Source organism: Salvia hispanica, chromosome 2 (genome assembly GCF_023119035.1).
Source record: "Salvia hispanica cultivar TCC Black 2014 chromosome 2, UniMelb_Shisp_WGS_1.0, whole genome shotgun sequence".
Lineage (NCBI taxonomy): Eukaryota > Viridiplantae > Streptophyta > Magnoliopsida > Lamiales > Lamiaceae > Salvia > Salvia hispanica.
The window spans coordinates 29,312,685-29,327,907 of NC_062966.1; the positions used below are offsets into that span (position 1 = coordinate 29,312,685).

At 40.9% G+C, this 15,223-nt stretch overlaps 2 protein-coding genes across 3 annotated transcripts; both read left to right on the top strand.

The window, feature by feature from the left end:
- The first annotated feature begins 1,282 nt into the window (after positions 1 to 1,282).
- On the top strand, positions 1,283 to 8,981 carry LOC125205578. Its single transcript, XM_048104608.1, has 9 exons — positions 1,283 to 1,494; positions 1,576 to 1,793; positions 2,384 to 2,931; positions 3,555 to 4,300; positions 5,199 to 5,216; positions 6,806 to 6,904; positions 6,975 to 7,192; positions 7,531 to 8,021; positions 8,120 to 8,981. Exons 1-9 carry the CDS (start codon positions 1,377 to 1,379, stop codon positions 8,913 to 8,915), a joined length of 3,252 nt encoding a protein of 1,083 aa, XP_047960565.1. The 5' UTR covers positions 1,283 to 1,376; the 3' UTR covers positions 8,916 to 8,981.
- Positions 8,982 to 9,122: 141 nt separating this feature from the next.
- Positions 9,123 to 14,582, top strand: LOC125205579 (protein NRT1/ PTR FAMILY 5.10-like). 2 transcript variants are annotated; one of them, XM_048104609.1, is made up of 8 exons: positions 9,123 to 9,386; positions 9,454 to 9,671; positions 9,941 to 10,421; positions 10,508 to 11,307; positions 12,376 to 12,463; positions 12,819 to 13,036; positions 13,127 to 13,626; positions 13,714 to 14,582. In XM_048104609.1, exons 1-8 carry the CDS (start codon positions 9,272 to 9,274, stop codon positions 14,498 to 14,500), a joined length of 3,207 nt encoding a protein of 1,068 aa, XP_047960566.1. In that variant the 5' UTR covers positions 9,123 to 9,271; the 3' UTR covers positions 14,501 to 14,582. The 2 variants fall into 2 exon arrangements, with proteins under 2 accessions (XP_047960566.1, XP_047960567.1); XM_048104610.1 differs by lacking the exons at positions 12,376 to 12,463; positions 12,819 to 13,036; positions 13,127 to 13,626; positions 13,714 to 14,582 and having other exon boundaries at positions 9,941 to 10,455; positions 10,551 to 11,382.
- The last annotated feature ends 641 nt before the right edge of the window (positions 14,583 to 15,223 follow it).

A 15,223-nucleotide genomic window follows, 5' to 3' on the forward strand; every position in this document is an offset into this window, starting at 1 on the left:
AAAAGTTTCCGCAGCAATAGTGGACACTTTTATTAGTCACATTTCACTTTATAAAAATGGTTGTGGAGTGAAAAACCCTAAAATGAAAATTGGTGGGATATTTAAAAAATAAGCAAAAAAAACAATTAAAATTTTGAAATTAAAAAAAATAAAAAAATTAGAAACTGGTGACCGCCGCGGCGGTTTCGCCGTGCAATAGATAGCTGCGGTGGCCGCCGCGTTTCTCTCTCCTCCGGCTCGTCCTCGGCGCATTCGGGGCGAAAGCCCTTCCGCCCCACAAAAGTTGTCCGCCTCCGGGGTGGCCTCTTCCACCACAATACACAGCCACGGCTTAGCCGCGATCGGGGCGCCCGCCGCGACACCCCTATTGTGGATGCTCTTAATGTATATATAAACATTGTCCGGAATTAAGTGTAATTGAATGATCGACCGGTCGTATCAACGGTTCATAAGAATAAAAAAAACTCTATTGAACTTATGTTATTAGAGTTAGCAGCAAACAGTACAATGCAATAACTCTATTATCCATTGTTCCCACTGACAATCGCAATCTTGTCTAGGACTTTTTGACACATGAGGCGATCTTTTTATTGTATTCGATCGTACAACCCAATACATAATATAAATATATTTATTTATGTGAGAATTTTACACTGTGTTGATATTGTGTTGAAGTTGTGTTGAGGAGTTTTGACTTTGTACAATATATAAGTTTGCATTTTATCACTATCCGATTTACGTGACTACGTAATACTTTATAGATTGAAAATTTTCAACAACAAGTAATCTACCCATTTGACATCGCAATCAATTGCTCTGAGTTATATGAGTATAGTTTGTGTGTAAATTGTAACCAGACCAAGGATGAAATCTACGGACAACAATCACGATAAAATATCACAAGTTAATCCAATTTGAATTTTAGTTTTAAAGAAAGTGGATGGAAAAACAAAACTAATCAAAATAAAACCAATAACAAGTAAGAGTATCATAGTATTTGATTTACATCATGCACTATCCATACATTTCAAAAGTTCACTTTCATTCTTCGTTCGTCATCTATTCATTGTCACTGACAATCGACGATCGTTGCAGTACATTAGCCGTTCCAAAGTTCAGTTTCTTTCTTCATTCGTCATTCATAGTCGGTGCACAACTTCTATGTTTCCAAGGCAGGCGCCGAATTTTTGTATAAGAATTTGAAGAAAACGATTAAAACAAACCGCAATTTAAATAATCACGTGACATTTATTCATGTGGCAGTGATATAAGTAACCACCCAATGATTATCTGAAAAACAAACCAACACGAAAAACACGAGCTATTTTTTCCTGCTCCACCTCTCGCCGGCGCTAGATTCACCAGCAGCTGCTGCAATGGCCGATGCGGAAGCTCCTCTGCTGGACGACGTCGTCGAAGGATCCGTCGACTTCAAAGGCTGCCCCGTTTTCCGATCCAAATCCGGCGGCTGGAGATCCGCTTCCTTCATCATAGGTATTTCTGCTAAATACTCCAATTTCGAGCTGTTTTCGCCTCAATTCTCGTTATAATTTCCTCGATTGTGTGTCGGATTAGCCGTGGAGGTGGCGGAGAGGTTCGCTTACTACGGAATCAGCTCCAATTTGATAAGCTATTTGACCGGACCGCTGGGGCAGTCCACCGCCACGGCGGCGGAGAATGTGAACGCGTGGTCGGGAGCGGCGTCGCTTCTGCCGCTATTAGGCGCCTTTTTGGCCGACTCGTTTTTCGGTCGGTATCGGACGATTATCGCGGCTTCTCTGCTGTATATTGCGGTTAGTACTGGTTAGGTTTTTTCCTTAAGAAGAATGGACTGTGTGTTGCTGGATTGCTAGTAAATCGTGAAATCTGGTGAATCTGAGCTGCTTCTTAAGTTCAGTTAGTTTTTTAGCAAAATTTCCAGATTTAGAAATTGAGTGATTTATTAAGCGAACGAAATGTGTAATTCATGCTGATGTACACAGAAATTGAACTTGAATTCATGATCGACATAATTTCCTCTGTTTAATTCACTCCAAAAGTGATGATTAAGGCCTAATATGTGTATTGTGGTTAGTCGTAGTTTTGTTTTTTTTAACAGAAAATGGATTTGGTGTTGCTATATTGCTCGTTATCATGAAAATTTTAAATTATGAGCTGCTTCATCAGTTCAGTCAGTTTTCAGTAAAATTTCCAGTTACTGAAGGAAATGAGGAATTCATGCTAGTGTAGTGTGTATAAGAAAATAGATTCAAGTTCATGATAAACAGAATTTCCTCTGTTCAATCAACTCTATTTGATGATTTTGTCCAAATTTGTATACTTGCATTGAGCTTTTACATCTGTGCGTCTGAAGACACTGATCGCGTTCCATGATTGATTGTAGGCACTTGGAAGCTTGTCACTCTCAGCTGTCATTTATTCTATGAGTTCATCCGACTGTGAAGTTGCAGCCGGTATGAAAGCTTGCTCTCCGTCTCAGTTTCAAGTTGTTCTCTTTTTCTTCTCGTTGTATCTAGTCGCATTCGCCCAGGGCGGGCACAAGCCTTGTGTCCAAGCTTTTGGAGCTGACCAGTTTGATGAACAAGATCCGGTAGAAAAAAAGGCAAAAAGCTCGTTCTTCAACTGGTGGTACTTTTCGTTTTGTGCTGGTGTTTTGGTGTCACTTTTCATTTTGAACTACATCCAAGACAATTTGAGTTGGGGACTTGGCTTTGGCATCCCCTGCATTGTCATGGGCCTAGGCCTGATTGTGTTTCTTCTCGGAAGTTATACATATCGGTTCCCAGTACAAAGTGACGAGAGAAGCCCGTTTCTCAGAATTGGTCAAGTGTTCGTTAGAGCATGTAGAAATTGGAGGACTACTCATTCTGCCATAGACGTGGAATTGGAAGCTGAGGGAATTCTCCCCTACGAAGGCTTTCAGCAATATAAGTAAGTTAACTATTGCTTTGTATTTCAAGAATGTGCATACACGAACATTATACATCTTTGTTGAACCCATTTAATTAAGTAGATTCCACCATTCTTCATTGATATATGTGCAAAACAAGTCTGAAAATATGAATTTGAAGGGCGTTATGTTTTTTTTGGTTTATGCATAAATGTTGTTTTGCTTCTGCCTTTCATCCTTGTTGAATCTAGGAGGAATTATGTGCATATCTTAAGCTTCTTGTTATTAATGTGGGAATAATGTTCGAGATTTCGTGTCGATGGCAGGTGTATAAACAAAGCCTTAGTTTCACCTTATGGTAACAAAATGAGAAAACTTGTTGCATAACTGACATAGGAGAGGCGAAGTGCATACATGATCCATCTTTGTTGATCTTGTTTTCTTAAGTAGATTCCACCATTCTTCGTTGATATATATGCAAAACAAGTTTGAAAATATGAATCTGAAGGGATATAATCATATACTCCGTAATTGTTTATAGGTTTGTGCATAAATGTTATCTTGCTTTTCCTCGTCACTGAATCTAGGAGGAATTATGTGCATATCTCGTGCTTCTTGTTATACTAATGTGGGAATAATGTTCGAGATTCCGTGTCGATGGCAGGTATCTGAACAAAGCTTTAGTTTCACCTGATGGCTCTAAACAGAATGAGAAAACTTGTAGCATAACTGACATAGAAGAGGCGAAGTCGGTTCTCAGGCTTGTTCCGATATGGGGCACATGTTTAGTTTACGGCCTAGTGTTTTCACAGTCATCCACTTTATTCACCAAACAAGGCGTCACAATGGACCGTCACATCATCTCAAGCTTCCAAATACCGGCTGCTTCGCTTCAGTCTCTCATAAGCTTCTCCATTGTCGTCTTCATCCCCATCTATGACCGCATCGTACTCCCAATAGCTCGAGCCCTATCCGGGAAACCATCAGGCATATCAATGCTTCAGCGTATTGGCACTGGATTGTTCCTGTCCTTGCTCTCCATGGTGATCGCAGCTCTAGTGGAGACGAAGCGTCTCCAAATAGCTGCCGAGTATGGGCTGGTGGACATGCCAACGGCCACGGTCCCTATGAGCGTGTGGTGGCTGGCACCTCAGTATCTGCTTTTTGGGATCTCCGACGTTTTCACAATGGTTGGCCTCCAAGAATTTTTCTACGATCAAGTTCCTAGCGAGCTGAGAAGCATCGGTCTTGCTCTCTATCTCAGCATATTCGGCATAGGGAGTTTCATCAGCAGTTTTCTCATCTCTGTCATTGAGAACGCCACCAGTGGCGAGGGCAAGGAAAGCTGGTTCGCAGACAACTTGAACCGGGCTCATCTAGACTATTTCTACTGGCTGCTGGCCGGGCTCAGTGCAGCTGCATTCACAGCGTATCTCTACTTCACGAAGTCCTATATCTATAACAGCAAACGCGTTGCTTGATTGTGATTGCGCGTAAAAGGAAAGCTTCAACCGGGTATGTTGTTACATGGCAAGATTGTGCTTTGGCCCCTCTTTTGTATGTGATGATGTATCGTCGTGTTTGGTATATTTCATCGGGTGTAGCATCTATACGACGGGGATGATCAGCGCGGGGCTCGTTTAGATTGTATGGGCGTGGGCGACTGGAATTGATGTATGTGAATGTGATAGATAAGATTTAGTACTATCTTTGAATGAAGATTTGATTATATTTTGCATGCATTTCAGCATTTGTGCCTCCATTTAGTTGCACAAGCTTTCTTCCATGCATTTAAAATCGAAAAACAATGGCATTTTCATTAACAAAAATAATTTATTTTTATCGTCCAAAAAATTAATCAGTTTACAGACATTTTTTTATTTCCCGGAGAGGATTGTCAATGGTTCCCCATCTATCCCCTTGTTGAGTTCGAATTGTGGCAAGTCAACTAGCCCATCTACCCCCTTGTTGAGTTCGAATTGTGGCAAGTCAACTAGCCCCCAGATGGGTACAGGCCCGTAAACTGCCATGCCTAGGTTGTGCCTCCCAAGCATCGAACTCGTGAGTTCTAGGATATGAGGTTGTATCCTTGCCCCTTTACCGCTAGGCCAAAGGACTTGGATTAATCAGTTTACATACATTCTCACGACATATTATTGTCAATCTATTAAAAAAAATTTATACTGCAGTATACCCATAAAAAAAAAGTGAGGCATGCCATTTCATCTCTCCAATAGCCAAAAATATTTGAAGTGATAGTTCAAAAACAAATGATTTGAACTTATCCAATCAACCCTCACTTGAATAGATCTTAAGACTTTATTAGGTCCAAGCCCAATAATATTTGAGAAGCCGTCGGTTGAACTAAACCTTTCACTCATAATCAACCATCACCATACTCCCTCTCCCAAACCTCTTTATAATTACAACCCCCCAAAACCAAACTCATGCCCACCAAACACCAGCTCTAGACTTCACTTTCTCTGCCACTGCCTCCACCGAAGAAGAAGGGTTCAACTTGTTGTCGGTTCAAGTAAGGAGAAAATGGATGTGTTGTAAGAGGATTTGAACGAAGATCAATTTGCGAAAAATGGAAATTAAGAGTTTGGCCATCGCATCGCTAGGAGAGCAAATTGGCACATGATTTCGGGGAAGAAAACCAACATTCTTGTATTCATCAAAACTTTGAAGAAGGTGTTTAATTCTCATGCATAAAACGCAGCGTCGGATCAAGAGGATGATGAAAAGAATTTTATTTTTATTTATTTTTCTTTTTTCCTTTTCTCTTTTTATATTTTTATTGTATTGTTATATTGTGTATGTAACTAATTTTGTTTTAGAAATAAATACTCTAACCTATTATCGCTTTTCTAAATCTATTATAAACCAGCGACTTTATTGATCGATTAGCACCAAAACCACATATATATGGAAATCTATCATAGATTGAGTACTATTAATGAATCAAATGGAGAATTGTATTGTAAATTGTAATTGTAGTTATGAAAGTGAATCTGAAATTACAATGTTTTGATTCAACTCCAAATCGTGTAATTAGTAAAAATAACTAATTGATTATAAAATTCATTTAATTCCAGTAGTCTATGATCCCATCGCCATCTTCTTGCCAAATATTTCAACATATTTTGATAGTGAATGAATGTTAGTTGAATTGTTCATTTCATGGGATGATCATAGGCTGATCTTGATTAGCTTCAAGTCGTCTTTCAATTTATTGAACCATCAGACTTCTTGTTTAAAACTTAAAAACAAGTTTTTAGTTTCTCCAGGAAAATACTAAAGCTAATCCAACACCACTATCCATTTATTTTCATACAAAATAAAAAACCAGTTACAACTTCCACTTGATTTTATCAGGTAGTGGTATGCAATTGCATGAGCTCAACTACTATAAATGTAGAATATATATAAAAATTACTTCAATTTTGGACCATGTACTATGTCACCTACTAACATCAATTCTCTATGGTCTATTTCTCATATCACATCAATGTCGATTTGGCAAAGTTTGGACAAATTTACTGTGTCTAATTTCAAAAAAAAAATGAACAAAAAAACTAAAACCGCAGTTTGAATTTGTAGGATATTTCCAACTACATCCAAAATCACTATTGATGATATTTGTTTCATCAATAAATAGTATATTTCAACAAATATAAAAGTTAGGTGATGGTTTCATATAACTTACTTACTTATACTAACCAATGAAAAGCTTTTGAAGAAAAAAAGTGGGTCCCACGCTCTTCCATTATTTTGCGATCACTGAGCTCTGAACTGAAGAGATCGCCGACGTAAGAGAGAGAGACGCATTCCATTATTTTGCAATGGCAATGGCGGCAAGTTCAGCTACTGCCGCCGCAGAGAGCGACGCGATGGAAGCTGAAGCTCCACTAGTAAGCGATGCTTCCGCCGTCAGGGGATGCGTTGACTTCAAAGGCCGCCGCGTTCTCCACTCCAAATCCGGATGCTGGAAATCTGCTTCCTTCATCATAGGTAGTAGTTGTTAATTAGTGCGTCGCTGCTGTTAACATTTCATTTTTATTTACTAATTTTTTGTTGCAAGGCGTTGAAATGGCGGAGAGATTTGCTTACTACGGAATCAGTTCCAATCTGGTCAGCTATCTCACCGGTCCGCTAGGCCAATCCACGGCGTCCGCGGCGGCGAACGTCAACGCGTGGGCGGGGACGGCGTCGCTCACGCCGTTGCTCGGCGCCTTCGTCGCCGATTCGTTTCTCGGCAGATATTGGACGATTATCGCTGCCTCTCTCCTCTACATCTTGGTAATCAATTCGATTTTTGAAATCGATTTGTGTCTCGTGATTTATGATCTGCAATCGGTTGATTTAGATTGTGATTAAGCGAATGCTAATAAAATCAGATCCATTTAGCTAATTTCTGAAATAGGATTATTTCTAGCTGCAAATTGGTGGTTGATAAGCATTTGATTTATCATTTAGTGATTAAGAAAATGTTGAATTTCTGGATCAAATCAATTTTGCTGAATTTTGAAATTGAGTTGTATTTTTATGATTTACTCATATGCTTGTTGAACATTTGATTATCATCGATTTTATCATTTAGTGATTGAAAAAACTGATGAAATTGTGGATCATTGCAGGGATTAGGTTCACTGTCAGTATCAGCAGCTCTCACTCCATCCGATTCCTCATCTCCTCCTCTGATTGGTGTGATCTTCTTCTTCTTCGCGCTGTATTTAGTCGCATTTGCAGTAGGCGGCCACAAGCCTTGCTTGCAGGCGTTCGGAGCTGACCAGTTTGATGATGAGAATGTGAAAGAGGTTCAATCGAAGAGCTCATTCTTCAACTGGTGGAATTTTTGCTTGTGTATTAGCACTGTGTTAGGTTTGTTGGTCTTGACCTTCATTCAAGAGAATCTGAGTTGGGAACTCGGCTTTGGAATCCCCTGCCTCGTGATGTGTTTTGCACTGTTTGTGTTCCTGTTTGGGATTGGGACATACAGATTCCGTGTGAAGAGTGATGGAAGGAATCCGTTTGTGCAAATCACTCGTGTCCTCGTGAAATCTCTGAAAAACCGGCGTGCTGCTGCCCTGGAAGGTTTGGCTATTGAGGAGGAGGAAGCTCACTCTAGGTAAACTTATTCAAGTTTTAAAAAGGTCAAACTGTGCATTGTCTTAGATGAAGCCATTGTCGTTGTTGTTTGTTACGATTATGTTGTGTTTGTGCCAGGTTTATTGATCACGCGTCGCTAGAGGCTAATGGAGACGAAGCTTGTGATATCGAAGATGCAAAGGCGATTCTAAAGCTTCTCCCGATATGTTTAGCATGTTTGCCTTTCGCCGTTGTGTATCAACAATCCACAACACTCTTCACCAAGCAAGGATCCACTATGGACCGCCACATAACGAGCAACTTCCAGATCCCAGCAGCCGCCCTCCAGGCCTTCACGCCCGGATCCATCATCCTCTTCGTTCCATTCTACGAACGAGTCCTAACCCCCCTAGCCAGATCCATAACCCACAAACCAACCGGCATATCACTCCTCCAAAGAATAGGCACTGGCCTAGTTCTTGGCATAGTCTGCATGGTTGTTGCAGGCTTCACCGAAAGAAAACGCTTGGAGACTGCTCTTGAACACGAGCTGTTTGACTTGCCTAAGGAGACTGTCCCGATGAGCATATGGTGGCTGGTGCCTCAGTACCTAATTATGGGGGTTGCTGATGTGTTGACGTTTGTTGGCCTTCAAGAATTCTTCTATGATCAAGTTCCTGGTGGGCTGAAAAGTATGGGGCTTGCTCTGTCCTTCGGTGTGGCCGGGATCGGTGGCTTCTTGAGCAGTTTCTTGGTGTCTGTCGTGGACAAGGCCACAGGTGGACGCGGCCAAGATAGTTGGCTGTCGGATAACTTGAATCGGGCTCATCTCGACTACTTCTATTGGCTGCTGGCAGGGCTTAATGCGTTGTCAGTTGCCTTGTTTGTCTACTTTGCCAAGTCTTATGTTTGTAGCAAGAGAAGCACTGTGTGAAATTGCTGAGGTTTTGTGTTCCTCTAAAATCTTCTCTTTCAAATCATACGGAGCATGTTTTCTTAACATATGTGGGTAAATCACCATGATAATCATGCATAGCCATGTTACTTTCACGCTATAAGTAAAATAATTTAGTAAACTGGAGTACAATTTAAAATTAATACTCGTGAAAATTTTTATTTATTAATCAATTGGGATGTGATCGTTGCATATAACCAACTCTGCAATTTTTTTTTAAAAAAAGGGGTCACATTCAACTTCCATTTCCATTGCTATATTTTTGCTATCACCGAGCTGAGAAATGAACACCTCCTCCTCACATTCCGACATAACAAAGGAGAGAGAGCGAAGCAATGGATGCTGAAGCTCCGCTAGTATGCGATACCGTCAGGGGATGCGTCAACTTCAAAGGCCGCAGCGTTCTCCGCTCCAAAACCGGATGCTGGAAATCTGCTTCCTTCACCATAGGTAGTTGTTAATTGGTGCGTCTCTGCTGTTACATTTCATTTTGTGTTGATATGTATATTGTTTGAAGGCGTTGAAATGGCGGAGAGATTTGCTTACTATGGAATCAGTTCCAATCTGGTGAGCTATCTCACCGGTCCGCTAGGCCAGTCCATGGCTGCGGCGGCGGCGAGCGTCAATGCGTGGGTGGGAACGTCAGCGCTCACACCGTTGCTCGGCGCATTCGTCGCCAATTCGTTTCTAGGGAAATATTGGACGATCATCGCTGCCTCTATCCTCTACATCTTGGTAATCAAATCGATTTAGGTTTTGTGATTTTTGAGCTGCGATTGGCTGTTGAACATTGATTGGCATCGATTTAGTTCGTGTTTAAACGAATGCTTGAATTTGGATCATGCTTAGAGGCTAGGTGCACTCTCTGTATCTGCTGCTCTCAATCGAAGATTTTTAAACTGGAATGTGTTTTTATGATATACTATCTGCTTGTTTAACATTTGATTATCATCTGTTTAACATTTGGTGGATGATAAAACTGTTGAAATTGGGGATTATTATAGGGATTAGGTTCACTGTCTGTATCAGCAGCTCTCACTCCGTCTGATTCCTCAACTCCTACTCGGATTGATGTGATATTCTTCTTCTTCGCGTTGTATTTAGTCGCATTTGCAGTAGGCGGCCACAAGCCTTGCTTGCAGGCGTTCGGAGCTGACCAGTTTGATGATGAGAATGTGAAAGAGGCCCGATCGAAGAGCTCATTCTTCAATTGGTGGAGTTTTTGCTTGTGTTTTAGCGTTGTGCTGAGCTTGTTAGTCTTGACCTACATTCAAGACAATCTGAGTTGGGTACTCGGCTTTGGAATCCCCTGCATTGTGATGTGTTTTGCGCTATCTGTGTTCTTGTTTGGGATTGTGACATACAGATTCCGTGTGAAGAGTGATGAGAGGAATCCATTTGTGCAAATCGCCCGTGTTTTTGTCAGAGCTGTGAAAAACCGGCATGCTGTGACAAACTGGCGTGCTGCTGCTGCTGCCTCGGAAGGTGTGGCTATTGAGGAGGAAGGAGGTCACTTTAGGTAAACTAATGCTCCAAGGGCTATTTTTACCCTTTCACTTGAATATGCACAGTTTTAACATGTCTGGTTATTGCTGTTTGTTACGATTATGTGGTGTTTGTGCTAGGTTTCTTGATCGAGCTTAATGGTGAGGAAGTTTGCAGCATGAGTGATATTGAAGATGCAAAGGCAATTCTAAAGCTTCTCCCGATATGTTTGGCGTGTCTGCCTTTCACCGTTGTGTATCAACAATCCACAACTTTCTTCACCAAGCAAGGAGCCACAATGGACCGTCACATAACCAGCAATATCCAGATCCCAGCTGCCGCCCTTCAGGCCTTCGTGCCCGGCTCCATCATCCTCTTCGTTCCATTCTACGAGCACGTCCTAATCCCCATAGCCAGAGCCATAAGCCACAAACCAACCGGCATATCACTTCTCCAAAGAATAGGAACCGGCCTAGTTCTTGGCATAGTTTGTATGGTCGTTGCAGGCTTTACTGAAAGGATACGCTTGGAGATTGCTCTTCAACACTGGCTTTTCGACTTGCCTAAGGAGACTGTCCCGATGAGCATATGGTGGCTGGTGCCTCAGTACTTGGTTATGGGGGTTGCGGAGGTGCTGACATTCGTTGGCCTTCAAGAATTCTTCTATGATCAAGTTCCCGGTGGGCTGAAGAGTTTGGGACTTGCAATGTCGTTTTCTGTGGTCGGCATTGGTGGCTTCTTAAGCAGTTTCCTTGTGTCCATCGTGGACAAGGCCACGGGTGGACGGGGCCAAGATAGTTGGTTGTCGGATAACTTGAATCGGGCTCATCTCGACTACTTCTATTGGCTGCTGGCAGGGCTTAATGCACTGTCTGTTGTCTTGTATATCTACTTTGCTAAATCTTATGTTTGTAGCAAGAGAAGCATTGTTTGAAATTGCACAGGGGTTCTGTTTTTCCAATGTGAAATCATATGACGTATATGTTTGAGTAAAATCTTCTGTATAAATTGCACTTCTTAACAATATTATCAGAGTCTAGTAGTAGTATTTTTTAAAATATAGAGAGTACTAACGTATAAACATAGACCAAATCTCATATGTGAATAATTCAATTATCATAACTGTAATAAGAAAACAGAATGTTTAAATAAACCATAAAAACCAAAAGATATTTTTTAAAAGTGAAGATAAAATCATCATAATTGAATTAAATCCGGAAACTAGTAATTCTGTCACGTCTTTTCAATAATATTACCATTTTGTCACATTCAGATAAAATCATCATAAATGGACAGCACAAAAATGATGCGTCACTAATTTTAAGTTGAGACCAAGAAGCTAAGTCATATTTCTTGCTATTTACTTATTAATTATTTTGAAAGCTAGGTCATATTTCTTGCTATTTGAATTATTGCAATTCTGAAATATCTTATGCTATCATGCATCGCGGGCAATTTTTTTTATTCTTGTGTTACTTCCAAACAAATACTCTATTTTTTTGAGCAAACTTCAGAAGGAACCATTAAAAATGTATAATTCAAGATGCGTGTATTTTTATATTGATATTGATTATTAGAATTTAGACTAATACACTATATAATTATGATAAGCAAATTAATTATGTGCAATCAATTAAAAATATATTGCCACAAATATAGGTATTGCACATTTATGGAATCACCCCAACTACCCTTCAACACCTACTTGCTTGTACTATATAACAAACGCCTTAGTCTATATGTGGTTTAAATCTCTTGGCTTAAAATTTAAATGCCACCACACATTCTTCGTAGCATTCTACTCTATAAAACATGTAGTATTATTCAATAAATCTTTTAATTGCTTATTGCATTCTCTAAAGTCTAACCGACAGAGAGAGAGAGAGAGAGGATGGTTATCGGAGTAGACAATGGAGGAGCCATTAAAACTCGGCTACTAGCCAACGATGACGACGACGTCGTGGCGGGCTTTGCGGATTTTAAAGGCCGTCGCGCCATCCGATCGAAAACCGGACTATGGAAGTCCGCTTATTTCATCATAGGTACGATATGTAACTTTTTTGTGAGTTCAATTTATAGTAATGTTATATAAAGAGTAAATTGTAGGAAAATGTATAAATTTAGGTGAAATTATGATACCGTAATTTTAAAAATTTAGCCAAAAAACCATGAAATTTGCAATTACATTACGTAAAAAACGGCTATGTTACCACATTAGACACATTTTCAGCAAAAAAATCCTCAGTAGATAATTATGAACAAATTAAACGGTACGAAAAACACCATAATTTTACCAAAATTCATGGTTATTTAAGCAAATTTCCATATAAATTAATTATGGCAAGGTGGGCCATGCACATCCATTAAATTCGACCGTTTATAATTTTTTGAGTTAAGGTGTGGAAGTGGCGGAGAAATTTGCATATAACGGTGTAAGTTCAAATCTCATCACCTATTTGACGGGGCCGTTAGGACAGTCGACGGCGTATGCAGCTGCTAGCGTCAACGCGTGGACCGGCACGGCCTCGCTTTTGCCGTTATTGGGTGCTTTCGTGGCCGACTCATTTTTAGGCCGATACCGTACAATTATTATTTCGGTTTTGGTCTACATTTTGGTTAGTTAGTACCTATTATGTCACCTTTCTTTCAATTAACCTATTATGATATGTCACGTTTAACTTGGGAATTCTGATGAACGCCATCAGAGTTTGGGGTTATTGTCTCTGTCGGCTTCCCTCCACTCCGACTGCAAGGCCGGAGCTAATACCTCCGATTGCGCTCCTCCTTCGCTCGAACTCGTCGCCTTCTACCTCTCTTTGTACCTAGCTGCATTTGGGGAAGGGGGAATGAGGCCCTGCATACAGGCTTTCGGAGCTGACCAATTCGATGGCGACGACGTCAATGAGTCGAAATCGAAAAGCTCCTTCTTCAACTGGTGGTATTTTGCAATGTCGGCTGGCTCTTTGCTGGCCCTCTTGATCTTGAACTACATTCAAGATAATCTTAGCTGGGAGCTCGGGTTCGGGATCCCCTGCATACTGATGCTCGTCGTTCTCCTTTTTTACTTGCTCGGCTCCCCGACCTACCGGTTCCGCCTACACACCGATGCCAAGAATCCGTTCGCAAGGATCGGCCGTGTTTTCTTGAACGCGACGATTCCTCGCCGCGGCTGCTCTGACGCAGATGCAGAGCAACCAAGAACCAAGTAAGTAGAGTTTGTTGTGTAGTGGATGATAAATTTTAATGTTATGTTTGTAGATTTGGATATAGTTAATGCTTGTACACGTGGCAGGTTTTTGGACCGGGCCGGGTGCAGTGAAGGCGACGTTAGGGACGCCAAGGCACTCCTCGGCCTCCTCCCCATCTGGTTCACGAGTCTGGGCTTTGCGGTCGTGTTCTCGCAAAGCACAACCTTGTTCACCAAACAGGGCCAGACGATGGACCGAGAGATCTTCAGCGGTCTCAAGATTCCCGCCGCATCGCTGCAGTCTTTGTCGTTTTTCACCGTAATTTTTATCATGCCAGTCTATGACTGGGTACTGGTGCCGGCCGCCCGGTCCTTGACTGGGCGACCGGCAGGGATATCCATGCTCCAGCGAATCGGGGCGGGCTTGTTCATGTCTCTGTTCTCTATGGTGGTCGCCGCGCTTGTCGAGACAAGGCGTCTGGACGTTGCGGCCAAGTGGGGGTTGGTCGACGAGGCGGGGGCCACGCTCCCGATGAGTGTGTGGTGGTTGGCACCCCAGTACGTGCTGTTTGGCTTGGCGAATGTGTTTGTGCTCGTTGGGCTACAGGAATTCTTCTATGACCAAGTTCCTAGTGACTTGAAAAGTATAGGGCTTGCACTATACCTTAGTATTTTAGGAATAGGTGATTTTTTGAGTAGTTTTTTAATAGCTCTGATCGAGTCGATCACGACTCGAGGGGGGCATGGTAGTTGGTTCGACAACAACATGAATCGAGCCCACGTGGATTATTTTTATTGGTTGCTAGCTGGGATTAGTGCAATTGTGATGCTAGCTTATGCTTTCATTGCAAAGTCCTACGTTTATAGGGGAAGAGATTTGGTGTGTTGTTAATAGTGGATGGTCGAATTTGTAAACTATAGTAGTATTAGTCAAGAATTTGGTCATAGCATGGATTTTCCTTCTTTCTTCATCATTCATTGGGCTCTGACCCCAAACAACTTTGGGCCACATGACAAATTAATAGCCCAAACATTTGGACCAATTGCTCAATTAATATGGTAGTAGTATAAAATTTAAATATCACAAAGAATTCTGAAATACTACTATATATGTATTTTCGAATTTGCCAATGAATTTGTGAGTTATTGCATGTGAAAGAAATATCTTCAGGAAAACACGAATAACTGCAAAAAAAAAAAAAGTTTTAGAAAAAATATGACAAGAGAACTAAATTAAATGTTAATGTATGTATGGGGTATGTATTATCTAAATAATTTAATAAACCATGATTCATGTGGTGGATTTGAACCATACATTTCCGACCCTGCAAATACAGCCCAAATGCTAAACAGTGAACACCTTGTACTAAGCCCAATTACATACGTATAGGATTAAAATCCTTGGGCCAGTTATTATTTCCCGCGCTGATTTTAAGGTGCCTAAAAATCAGCGCGGGAAATAATAACTGGGTCCGCCGGTGGATATCCTTGTTAATTATATAAAAAAAAATATATGAAATTTATTATGTTCATTAATTTGCTTTGTTTTCGAGCTTTGTGCACTTTCATAATAAAAAAAAACATGAAATTTCCTTTTTTTATTATAAACGAAAAT

Coding starts and splice junctions, on each gene's coding strand:
- LOC125205578 (XM_048104608.1), top strand. CDS start 1,377: ATGGCCGATGCGGAAGCTCCTCTGCTGGACGACGTCGTCGAAGGATCC. Junction 2,932..3,554: donor GAAGGCTTTCAGCAATATAA/GTAAGTTAACTA, acceptor TGTCGATGGCAG/GTATCTGAACAAAGCTTTAG. Junction 8,022..8,119: donor GAGGAGGAAGCTCACTCTAG/GTAAACTTATTC, acceptor TGTTTGTGCCAG/GTTTATTGATCACGCGTCGC.
- LOC125205579 (XM_048104609.1), top strand. CDS start 9,272: ATGGATGCTGAAGCTCCGCTAGTATGCGATACCGTCAGGGGATGCGTC. Junction 9,672..9,940: donor CCTCTATCCTCTACATCTTG/GTAATCAAATCG, acceptor GGATTATTATAG/GGATTAGGTTCACTGTCTGT. Junction 10,422..10,507: donor TGCTGCTGCTGCCTCGGAAG/GTGTGGCTATTG, acceptor GAATATGCACAG/TTTTAACATGTCTGGTTATT.